We start from the raw sequence: 12,500 nt of genomic DNA on the forward strand, positions 1-12,500 counted from the left end.
TTTTTTTAATTTTTATCATTCTTTGCTTTCCTGTATGCAAGGAGCCAGTAATGTAAACAAACATCACGTCCCTTGCGTAACTGTCTCTGACACCAAATCTCTGAAAATTCTTTTAGTACATCTAGAATCCGTGGGCAAAGATTGCAGAATAAACATAATGTTTCTAAGTATTAAAAGCTTTTTCTTTTTTTTCCCCCACCCTGGTTGCAAACTAAGCATTGACTACTGTCTTGATTTTACAGATTATTTCATGCTGAAATTGTGCCTATTTGCATGGATAGTCATTCTTTAAAACTAGCCACAGATGCAGTCCTAGGGAGCACGTAGATGTTTTTACAGGTGAACCGAAAGAGATGGGAGCAATTCCAAAAAGTCTGCATGCTGCCTTTGGCAATATACCCTGTTATTGTGAAGATTGTGCTCTGTTAAGCAAATGTAAAGTTTAATATTAGATAAGCGTCGCATGAAAAATATTTTAATTTTCCTCCGTGTTAAATTTTAAGAAACAGGAAAGAGCGTCTCGTGCTTTATGTGCAAAGTGAGTTTAGCATCACTAGTTAATAAGTCACAAATTATGTCAAGAGCCTTTTACAAAATGCAAGGAAGTGTGTTATCTTTTTATGCTGTATTCCTGGGAAACAATGAGAGTTCATATAAAGAGAAGGTATCTTCCTTTCTCATGCAGCTGATTGATGTTATTTCTTTCATCTTTCCATATTTTTTCTCATCTTTTCTCCATGTCACAGGAAATAAGATTCTGTGTATTCAAAATACTACATGTAAGAAGGGCTTCACTGGGCATTCGAGATATTGTTCTTGGAGATTTTTCTAAAGCAGAGAGATGTGACACTGAACATGCCTCGTTTCTGCTATGCGAAATATTTAACGTCATGTATTTTAGTGTAGGAAATACAGAATCTTCAGCCTTTGGTAGCAGGGCTTGGAGAATATAAGTTAAGAAAAGGGAAGGAATGTATGGGGAATTCAAAACACTGTCATGGCTAGTGTCACTGGTACCTATGAGGCTATGTTAACGAACTACATTTTGGCCTTTATTTGATCACATCTCTGTAAATATTATAATCCTGCCCATAAAATATTTTAATGCATTTTTGCATCATTTAAGAGAGGGTTTGGGGCTTTTTTTCCCCAGTGTAAGCCTAAATGCATCTATGATTTCTTTGCCTTTTACGTACACAGATACTATCCTACCTACAATTAAGTGAAAGTTGTTGTTTTGACCTTCAAATGTTTATTTACCAGTTTTATCTCTCTTTAAAAAGCAAAACTACAATTACAGTTTTTACATCGCAATTGAATTTTTTTAATCCAAATTTTATACAATTTCTTGTTTTAACAATAAATCTTAAATAAGGAGTACTTTCATCTTCTTTTGTAACATGTATCTCAATGCCCTAAATTTAATCAATTGGTTGTCAGAGGCTGTGTTCTTCTAATCTACTCTTTCTTCTGAAGATAAACAGTATCATTTTAGGCATTTGTGCAAGAGAATCATATTACTGGTGCTTAAGCAGTTTTTGCTTTTTTAAATCTTAATCCATCTTAAACCAGTGGAGCAGAAATATTTAAAAATGTTTCATTTCAAGCAGAGTGCATAATAAATTGCAATAATTGTAATGTGCCATAAATCCCAGAGCCTATGCATTTTGCATTTTATTCAGGATTGAGGTCAGGAAATTTGGAGAAATTTAAAGAAAATGATTCATCAGTCCTTTTGTTCTGTTGGCCAGGGTCCCAGGATTCTTGAGCTGAGCCCAGCTGACAAGCTTTTGAAGATGGCACAATAACAGTCCAGTGATGCCTGACCATGACAGCACAGCCCTCTTAAGCAGGCAAACCAAGAGAAGAAGAGTTGACATTGGAGTGAAAAGGACGGTAGGGACAGCATCTGCATTTTTTGCAAAGGCAAGAGCAACGTTTTTTAGTGCCATGAATCCCCAAGGTTCAGAGCAGGATGTCGAGTATTCAGTGGTGCAGCATGCAGATGGGGAAAAGTCAAATGTACTCCGCAAGCTGCTGAAGAGGGCGAACTCATATGAAGATGCCATGATGCCTTTTCCAGGAGCAACCATAATTTCCCAGCTGTTGAAAAATAACATGAACAAAAATGGTGGCACGGAGCCCAGTTTCCAAGCCAGCGGTCTCTCTAGTACGGGCTCAGAAGTACATCAGGAGGATGTATGCAGCAACTCTTCAAGAGACAGCCCCCAAGAGTGTCTTTCCCCTTTTGGCAGGCCGACTATGAGCCAGTTTGATGTGGATCGGTTGTGCGACGAGCACCTGAGAGCTAAACGCGCCCGGGTTGAGAATATAATTCGGGGTATGAGCCATTCCCCCAGCGTGGCATTAAGGGGCAATGAAAACGAAAGAGAAATAGCTCCGCAGTCCGTGAGTCCCCGAGAAAGTTACAGAGAAAACAAACGCAAGCAAAAGCTGCCGCAACAGCAGCAGCAGAGTTTCCAGCAGCTGGTTTCGGCGAGGAAAGAGCAGAAGCGAGAGGAGCGCAGACAGCTGAAGCAGCAGCTGGAGGACATGCAGAAGCAGCTGCGCCAGCTGCAGGAGAAGTTCTACCAGATCTACGACAGCACTGACTCCGAAAATGATGAAGATGGCAACCTGTCTGAAGACAGCATGCGCTCCGAAACCATGGATGCGAGGGCCGGCGACTCCGTCGGCAGGTCAGACAACGAGATGTGCGAGCTGGACCCGGGGCAGTTCATCGACCGGGCACGAGCCCTCATCCGGGAGCAGGAGATCGCGGAGAACAAGCCGAAAAGAGAAGGTCCCAAGGAGAAGGAGCAAGGGCCAAACGCCTTCCACCCTGAAGGCAAACATTTGGCTGAGACGCTGAAGCAGGAGCTGAACACTGCCATGTCCCAAGTTGTGGACACGGTGGTCAAAGTTTTCTCGTCCAAGCCCTCCCGCCAGCTTCCTCAGGTCTTCCCGCCTCTCCAGATCCCACAGGCGAGGTTTGCCGTCAACGGGGAGAACCACAACTTCCACACGGCCAACCAACGCCTGCAGTGCTTCGGGGACGTCATCATTCCCAACCCCCTCGACACCTTCGGCAGCGTCCCCATGCCCGGCGCCACCGACCAAACCGAGGCGCTGCCCCTCGTCGTCCGCAAAAACTCCTCCGACCAATCTGCCTCGGCCCCGCCGGCCGGCGGCCATCATGCCTCCCTGCACCAGTCCCCGCTGTCGGCCACCGCCGGCTTCTCCACCTCCTCCTTCCGCCACCCCTTCCCGCTGCCCCTCATGGCGTACCCCTTCCAGAGCCCCCTGGGCGCCCCGTCGGCCTCCTTCCCGGGGAAAGAGCGCGCCTCCCCTGAATCCCTTGACCTGACCCGGGAGACCACCAGCCTGAGGACCAAGATGTCGTCGCACCACATGAACCACCACCCCTGCTCGCCAGCCCACCCCCCCAGCGCCGCCGAGGGCCTCTCCTTGTCCCTCATAAAGTCCGAGTGCGGCGACCTGCAAGACATGTCTGAAATCTCACCCTACTCGGGAAGTGCAATATCCTTTTTGAAAGACAAGCGATAACCCGGCGGTGGCCGGCGGGAGAGGATGAGGGGCCATGCCCGTGTCCCGGGGCCTCCCCAGGGCGCTGCGGGAGCGGGGAGCGGGCAGGGGCTTGGTGAGGCCAAATAAAATGCCGGGTGTCGGCTCGTGGTGCTCCTTCAGCAACGGTGTTCCCATAAAATAGCCACCTGCCCTCCCCAAGCCTTTTAGACCATCCTGTGGGGTGAGGAAGCCAGCCAAGCCCATGTCCCAGGTCCCAGTGGGTTTTCCTGGGCTGGCGAGGCCTTCCTGAGGCAGGGAGGTGATTGAGGGGGCATCGCCCTCGGCCGAAAACCATTCAAGCCACAGCCGCCTCCTTTCCCTCCCTTGCCAGGCCAACACGCAACCCATGTTAATGGTGTCGTGGCTGGGGCTTGCAGAGAGCCACGGTCTGGTCATCGTGAGCCTTCAGCTCTCAGGCGCGTCAGGGAAACGAAGCACAAAAGGCACAGGTACTGATATATTCAGGCTGCATCAAGTTCTTTCCCCCACCCAGAGGTCTGTTCCTCAGCCCTTGTGCAGCTGCCTGCTATGCATGATTAACCTCTGTTCAGCCATACACAGAAATCTTTTGTCCTAACATACACAAAGCAAATTATTTTGGAAAGCTAGAGAGAACAATTAAATATAAAACTTCAGCTGTATTAAATTTACAGGACACTTCCCCTGCTTAAAAAAAAAAAAGATGATAATAAAATCTCTCTTTTTAGCTCAATAGCAGGCTTTAGTTAGGAGAAAAAAAAAATCCACGTCTGCCTTTATTTAGGCATATCCAGACATAGTAATGCTCTTTGCTTCTTTTTTCCTGGAAACTAGTACTAGATTTTAGACCTTTTTTTTTTTTTTTTTTCTTTTTTAGCAATAACACCTCCCACTCCTTCCATCTTTCCCCCAATGTGCTTTTTGGTCAAAAGATTTTTCTTTCAAGTCCAGTCATATTAAAAATTAATAGAATACCATATCTGCCCAATGCTCAAGTTGGGGATTTTGCATGAAGGCTAGATCAACATTTTTTCCCAGCTCCAAGACCCCAGCAGAAGACAACAGCACAAACACAGAGCCTTAGATGCAGCTTATTTCATTCCCAAGTTGATGAAAGTAATTGTGGCTAAATAACTCTGCCCCTCCCTGAATAATGGCAGTGATGTTGAGGAACTTGCCCCCTTTCCAGGGGTATCACGTGAAGGCAGGTGCTCGAGGCTGCGCCCCATCACTGGGTATCTTCTAGGCAATTAAAAACTGGTGGTTTTAGAGTAATTTAACCACGTTTTCTGTAGACGTGCGAAGTCCTGAGGAGGGTGCTGGCAGGGCTCAAGTCCTGCTGGTTACCTGGACTTCTCATCCCTCCCATGGCAGCAGGCACCGCTGGGACAAAGGCAGGTGCTGCAGGTCCAGAGCCCATCACCACCAGCCTTTGATTTAACTTAGGTCAAGTCTGAGTCAAGAATTGCTGCTCTCTGACCCGTATGAATAGTCCCGTTTCTACAGGGGGAAGTGTTCTTGGTTTGAAAGCACCTTCCTTAGCTGTTGGTGTTTTCCAGAGCCAGCTGGTAGCGGACATGGTGTTTGTGGGACCTCTTTCCTGAAAGAGGATCTCCCTGCTGCGTTGGTAGCAGGGAAATCTTCTCCTCACCACACACGTTGTATGGCAAAACAGAGGAGTCGGTCTAAATCCAGCATCACTCACAGTTATTGCCAGTTACTTTTGGAGTTCCAAACCGAAAATCTCTCCTGCATATTGAAATGCAAGCTGCGATGCTCGGGAAGCAGTCCTGAGGTCAACAGGAGTGGCAGCCGAGGCCAGAGCAATTAAGTAATTTCTACAAACAGTACAGTGGCATGCTAATTGTTTTTGTGTAAAAGTAGTTCTCCCATCCTGGGAGAGGAGTGAGCAGAGGTGAAAAATGCCTAGCATGCAAACTAGGAGTAGTTCTGGGGCTGCACGTGATCCTCTCCACCCGCGGGGCATCTCCCCTTGCCCCTGCTGTTTCTCCCCCTTGCCCCTGTGCAGTCTCACTGATGGTCGCTAAAAGAGCTGGAACAGGGGTGCAGGAGTCCCCCGCCGCTCCCAGGCTTAGCTGGGGGAAACGCCGAGTGGAGCGACCCCCTTCCTCCTCCCTTGTCCCGCTTCTTCCCCTGTTGTGGTGAAAGCTCTCTGACTTTCCCACCTAGTTTTATCTGGGTTTAGAAATAGACCTGTTGGGACAACCAGGTTTATTAAAGAGCACTTCCACACAACGTGTACCCGGGTATACGGCTCGGCTGTGGGGTTGGATGTTTTTTTCTAGCAGCAGCTCGTTTGGCCAGGTAGCTTGCAGCTTCCAGGGGAAGGCAAACTATGGAGCTTGGTTGGTTTGTGGTCGATTCTGTTGCAGCACTTGTATTTTACATGGTTGAATGTGTGTATACAGGGAATATATTTCTTGAGAGAAGCAGATCTTTCTTCCCTGCAGAAAGCAACATCTCTTTTCCTGGACAATACAGCCAGGATGAGAATGCAAGACTACCGTACAGCCAAGTTCAGCTTTTAGGAGTAGGCTAAAACACTGAACCAGCCTGGTTTTTGGTTTTTTGTTCTTTTTTTTTTTTTTTTTAACCAACGCCTTTAAAATGCATCTGATCCTTCTTTGCTGAATTGCAGAAGGAAATGGTTAATGTTTGCGTATGTTGCTAAACAAGATAAGATGCACCTGCAGCATGAATTCCCATCTGGGTCATGAATGCAGTCTGTATCTTTGCAAACTAATCTGTTTAATCAAATATTAAGTTTTATTCAAATTCCAAAAGAAACAGACAGCGAATTGTTTTTGTGCATGGTCTTCCTTTGTCATGCATCCTCTTTGCATCTCAAGAAAAATAGCCTTGTTCAGTCGCAAAACATTTGCATAGATCAAAATTGAAGCACAACAGTAGTTTGTGTGCTGTTAAGACATCCGTAAAGGTGAAGAAGTTTAGCTTGCTCTCCCTGGCAGGAGGTCTTTAAAACATTGGTGAAACTTTCTACAATTTATTTATTTTTAAACAGAATTCCAATCCAACTGGAATGAGTTTCACAGTCCCAATATATGAAAGCTATAATTAGTGAATTACAACATTTTGAAATAAGTAGTTATTACATCTGACTAGAATTAAACTAATTAAACTTAAAAAAAAAAAAGCGCGATTGTACAGCACGCTGGATAACTCCGTGCTGCTGATAAAACCTGGGCGATGAACGAATACTTTCCAGCCCGTCCGTTCTTTGAAGGGTCTTGAAGATGCTTCGAGATACAGCTATTCGGAGCTTTGCTGGTTAAAAGCACCTGAGGTGTAACTTAAAGAGCAGCTTGGTTTTGCCAGTGCAAATTTTTTTACCTGATGCAGCCTATCCTTACCTCTTTTCCTTCAGCTCAGTACATGTGTGGGCTAGAAGAGCCTGGTAGAGCATTTGTGGGAGCTCAGGCTGAGGGTAACAGGAGTGAAAGATCACCACTGAAAAATATTTTTGCAAAAGCGGAGCGTTACCTTGGGGGATTGAAGTGCAAATGAGTCAAATGCTGTGCAATGCCACCCTGGTGCTGCTCCGGTTCAAACGCACAAGAGCGTGTATATATTTCATTCCCAGTCTTTTGCTTCCTATTTCTTAGCGTTTTGCCTTTTCGCTGCTGCTGCGGTGTTAGGTGAGGCTACGTTGTGCTGTGTAAACGCATGATGCTGAGACTCTCAGGTTGTTTGAACACCGCTTTAGGTTCAGCTGCAGTACACTGTGCCTCTGATCTTTTATGTTCCCGAGCAGATGTCTTTCATTAATTTATGGATTTATCATCTTTTCTTTCTCTCCTTTTTTTTTTCTTCCCCCCCTTTATTTTTTTTTTTTTACACCTGGCAGCTGGCTCAAGTTTCAGCAGTTATTGTCTATTTTGCATTACCCATAGAATTGAATGTCATCTGTCTTCACAAAGCTATAGCTAAGAGAATTGAGGCAAGCCACACGAGCTGCTGGGACAGAGCTTGTTTGCGTTCCATTCGGCACCCCTCCTCCCTTTACCTCCTTAATATTTATTTGTGCTCGTTTTCTTTCCTGGCCTTGAATGGGGCTTAGCTCGTGTTCGGTACAGCTGTATGTTTACTGAATCTATTTCATCATGAGTCATTGTGCGTGTGTAAGTATCCTGGAAACAGCTAGTGCTTTCTTGGAAGAACAGTTGCTTTTCAGCCCAAGCACTTAAAAAGGAAATTAAGCAATTGGTCAGTTCAGTTTTTTTCTGAAATAGCAGTGGGTTATCTAATTCTTAGCTCTTAAGTCTGTCATTAACTATTTTTTGCTAGATTATTACAGATCATATCTTTTATCACAGTAAAGCGTTAACCTTAGGATCAAGATATACAGATTTGTTGCATATTTGATATCGCTTTAAGGCTGCCAAGTGCTTAAGAACAAGTATAATTTTAATAAAAAATGGATTTCTGGGAATCTGAGTTTCAGAACATCTTTTAATACATGTTTCATTCACTATCAATATCCTCTGGCATTAGGGCAGAAAATATTTAAAAATCCTAAATGCAGAAGGAATCCAAATGCTTAGACAACTGTCTAATATGCTTAAATCCAGCAAATATGAGAGCTTTTTTTGAAAGTTTAAGTCTGTCTTTGAGCTTGCATTGAAAGAGAACATACGCCAAACCCGATATTAGCATGTTGTCAGGGTCAGAGGAGTTGCAAAGTAAAGAGACTTAGGATTTTTTTTTTTCCTTCTACTTACTGGAGTATGCCTTTGGACCCCCACTTCCCTGAAAGGATCGCATAACAAAATGGATTTCTGGCGTCGAAGTTTTGATTTGTCTAAAACTCTTATCGCTAAGCAATAGGTGACAGCTTGCTACTATTATTTCACTTACGTATTTTGACAGATGGCACTGCAGAGTGTAATGCTCTTTTAGACTTCTCTATCAGTCTAATGGAGGTAACTGGAGGTTCTTTCAACTCTTCTCTTGGCACAAGAAGTATGTCAGTCATAAATTATCTTCTTTGTAATCATTAAGCATCTAAAACAAAATGCAAGTTCAGCTGAGCCGTTTTCCGTGTGCTTCCAGATAATAAGAGGGTTTGAAATGAACATTGTCAATGACTTTTTTTTTTTTTAAATGCTACATTTTTCCAATCTAAAAATGACCACTGTAACTGAAATAAAGGGAGAGGGTTTCAGCAGATTTCACAAATTAGAGAAGAAGGAATTCTGCTGAAAAAGCCTAGCTAATCATCAGGAGCCTACTGATAAAAATCTGTCTGGGTTTCCCGTCTCGAGGCCTAGAATGAGATGTTCTGTGCTGACGTGCGCCCGGCCGTAAGGTGGAAGAGGCACCTTGGCTGCAGCGCATCTGTCAACTTGGTTGACCTTCCCCCCACCATAAGGTGTGAACTGAGGGAAATTTTCAACAATTGCGTTTAGGAGAAACAGTCCTTAGAGAAGCTTCTGGGAAGAACCCTTAATTGACCTTGCGGGGGCCACATTGATTTTCTCCACGTGCATCTTCATTTCTGATAAATTATAAAGCCATTAATTTGCTGAGGAAATGGCAGGGCCAGCCTGCGGCACAGATGTGACCAGAGCCGTCCTAGCACGCAGTACACAAAAGAGAGCCAAGAAGCTGGGAGAGAAATCAGCAAGCTGAGATTGTTATGGTTAGCTTCACATTCCCTTGGGAACTCTTTTAGTTGCTTCTGTTTACAGATCTAAAAGGTAATGATGTTTCCAGGATAAATAGGCTGCCTTATAGGGTAAGTGGCCATTTATTGATCTGCTAGCCCACATTTATCGATTGGTTAGCCCCAAATACAGCTTCGTTCTCCGAGGAGTTAACTGTGTAAATCAGGAGGCGACAAGTTTGTGGTGGGGGGATTGAGCGGCAGAGGGGCTCTGCCTACTGCAAATTCCTCTCTGATTTGCAAGGCAGCCACTGGAGCAAAGCAGCAGCGGGATTTAGAGGGAGTTACTCGAGATGTTAAAATTTATCGACATAAACAAAACAGGTGAAATGTACTGCCCATCTAAAACATTGCTCAGAGTGATAAGGCGCCTCCGATCATCTCGCACGCATTGGCTTTATTTCGTGCAAGTGGCACAACGGTGAGAGGAAAAGAAACTTCAGCTGGAATTGCAAAGGAGAGGGAGAAAAAGCTTCCGATAAGTTTTCTGTGGCACATGCTTCGTGCATTTGTTTCCTTAGCAACAAGTGAACATACATATGGTACACAAGCCGTAAACTTGCAAGATTCCCGAGACTCAGCACCAAACCTGATAGGGAGCACAGGGTTTAAGTTACATGGCCTCGCATCCCTCGTTTAGCTATTTTACAGAAAATTACGGCGCAGCAATTTAAATGTTAATATTTTCTCCTGTAGTCTGGGGAACTGTAGAATATTTAAGGGGGCACTTTGCTAGCTCTGTACATTCAGAAGCAGCTTTCTCAAGCACAGCATTTTCCTTTACTAATTCAATCCTACATGCAGGAAGGCCTGTCACCGAACCACTTGAAAAAGGCCAAGCTCATGTTCTTTTACACCCGGTACCCAAGTTCCAATATGCTGAAAACCTACTTCTCAGACGTAAAGGTAAGAAAACCTCTTTCGCTCCTCCGCCCTCCCCCCCCCCTTCGTTACTGCATGCTATATTTGCTCATGAAATGGTATCATGTTATCGTATTAGAGATTAATAATATTTCTGGGTACACAAAGGTTACAGCTGACTTTATTCACTTGCTCTTCCCGTTGAGGTGTAGCCTGCTTGTGCCTAGATGAGGAAAGGAGGTGTTTTTAAACTAAAAATAAAAATTCATTGAAATGTTAAGGCAAAGTAAGAATAATTATTGCAGTAAATTAAGCAGTTTTCATTATACGTACCCTATTAAAAAAAGAGATTTCTGGGTGGTAGAAATGTACTTCCAAGAACATTTTGGAGCAGTTCTCAAGTGCTCCCTTATTGTTTCATTTCGGTTGGTTTCCTCATATTTGTGCTTACATAAGCAGAGTGTAGAATCCCTTTCTTTCTGTCAAAAAGAAACAGTACATTGAAATTCTCCATGCAGAAGCTGCTTAAAAACAAAAGTGATGATTGTCTCTTATTTACAACTTAATTTGTTGTTGATGCAGAGTACACTGAGCATAAGGAGGATGAATAAAGTGACAGATTCAGGCCACATTATTCAAATGAGGATATGAAAGCTGTCGACATACAGCTGCATCCTCCCTCATTCTACAGAATATTAGGACCTCCTGATTTTTTTTCTAAAAGTAATTGTTCCTTCACATCAACTTGATTTTGTGTTAATCATCTAAGTTTTTTTTTAAAAAAGCATAGATTGGGTTTTAATGATTATAATGGCATACATGGTGTCATTATCTAAGTAACTTTATAAACATTACATTAGCTTAAATTAGTTTGTTACATTCCCCCCCCCGCCCCCGAACAAATTACAGAAATCCTTCTTTTAATCACTTTCGGGTTATGGGTTTTTTTGGTCTTAGTGGAAGATTATCCCAGAGGTTTGTGAACTTAGCCCAGTTTCTGCTGATCAGTTCTCTTTGGTCAAGTTTCTTGGCAGTTTTTCCCTTTATTTCTTTCATCTAGTGTCGCATGCGCTTGCACATCTCAGTGCGCTTCTGCCCCTCGCAGCCATGCCCTTGGAGGTTCCTCTTATTCAGTGCCGTCCGCGGAGCGGATGGTGGCAACATTTATAAAAAGGAGGGGAGGGAAGCAATACAGGCACTTCCTAGGCTAAATGGCCGGTCAAGAATCATTAAACACACAAAAAAAGCTGCGAATGGCGCAGCGGGCCAAGTGGAGGGTTTGCTCTCAGAGTGGATCCACCTGGAATGGAAAAATTGGAGGGAGCGTTTCAGGCGATGCCGCTCCGCTGAGCCGCCACAGCCAGATGCAGCGGTGGCAGCACTGCTCAGGAGGGTTCTGCTCTGGTGCTACCCTGCGCCTTCGCCCCTCGGCGTTCACACAGTCAGGTACACCGAGGTAGGGATGTTTTTTTTTCCCCTGGCCTTGCTGCTTTTTCCCCCTCTTTTTAAGAAGATAACGTACTTGCGTGTTTGCACGCACACGGTGACTTTGTCTTCTGGCAAAGTTGTGTAATACACAGAAATTTGCCTTTGTGCCAACTTTTGTTTATCCAGCACCAGGAGAAACCCACAAGTGCTTTGCAAGCCACCTATGTGGGATGGGGTCATTCGCCCAAAAGCCAGCGCAGCCATCTCCCTGGGGACACGGGTCAGCCACACAGGGTCAGCAGCGCCACAGAACCAAGGGTGCAAATATTAGATAAGTTTGCCTTTTCTTGGGCTTTTCCATGCCTCCAAACGCTTCAAGGTGCTTAGCCTTTGTTTCCAATTTCTCGGGCCAAAGGATGCTCCCCCTTTTGCCCACGTGCAGTCCCATTAGCTTCACCGCTCCTACTTAACGGAAGCAAAAGGACATAATTTTGCTTAAATGGAGCCAGAACGTCCTTGTGGTTTAAGCAGGTGTCCCCTACCAGTACTGATGGGGGCTGCTGCTTGCCACTGGAACGCTCTCATCCATGAGTTGAGAACACAAATGTAAATAGGTACCCTAATGAGACATTCCCACGTGCTGCGCTGGCCAAATGTTTGGCTCTGAAGATCATGGCTTTATTAATAAAGATGTATGCGTAGCATGTAATACTCGAAGCAATCGTCTTTAATTTCATTACTAATTGCCCTTAAAAATGAAAAGAAACTGTATTAAGGCGGTGATTTATTTTAGAAATTTAAATAGGAGAATAAAGCTCGGGAACAATTTGGATATCAAGGCCAGGCCTTCAGGGAAAGTAAATGTGTATAGCTGTGTTGAAACCAAGGAAGCTGTGCTGATTTACACCAATTAAAAATTGGTGCTTTCCTTCCTTCCTCC

At 44.4% G+C, this 12,500-nt stretch overlaps 1 protein-coding gene across 1 annotated transcript in view; it reads left to right on the forward strand.

Moving 5' to 3' along the window:
* Nucleotides 1-1,818: 1,818 nt before the first annotated feature.
* The window catches only part of PROX1 (prospero homeobox 1), a 36,562-nt gene continuing 25,880 nt past the window's right edge, over nt 1,819-12,500 (forward strand). Inside the window, exons 1-2 of the mRNA XM_009646188.2 lie at nt 1,819-3,540; nt 10,070-10,177. Coding sequence (XP_009644483.1) covers nt 1,819-3,540; nt 10,070-10,177 — 1,830 coding nt within the window. The remainder of the gene's footprint in view (nt 3,541-10,069; nt 10,178-12,500) is intronic.

The sequence above is a fragment of the Egretta garzetta genome, unplaced genomic scaffold, assembly GCF_000687185.1.
Source record: "Egretta garzetta isolate BGI_Z169 unplaced genomic scaffold, ASM68718v1 scaffold319, whole genome shotgun sequence".
Lineage (NCBI taxonomy): Eukaryota > Metazoa > Chordata > Aves > Pelecaniformes > Ardeidae > Egretta > Egretta garzetta.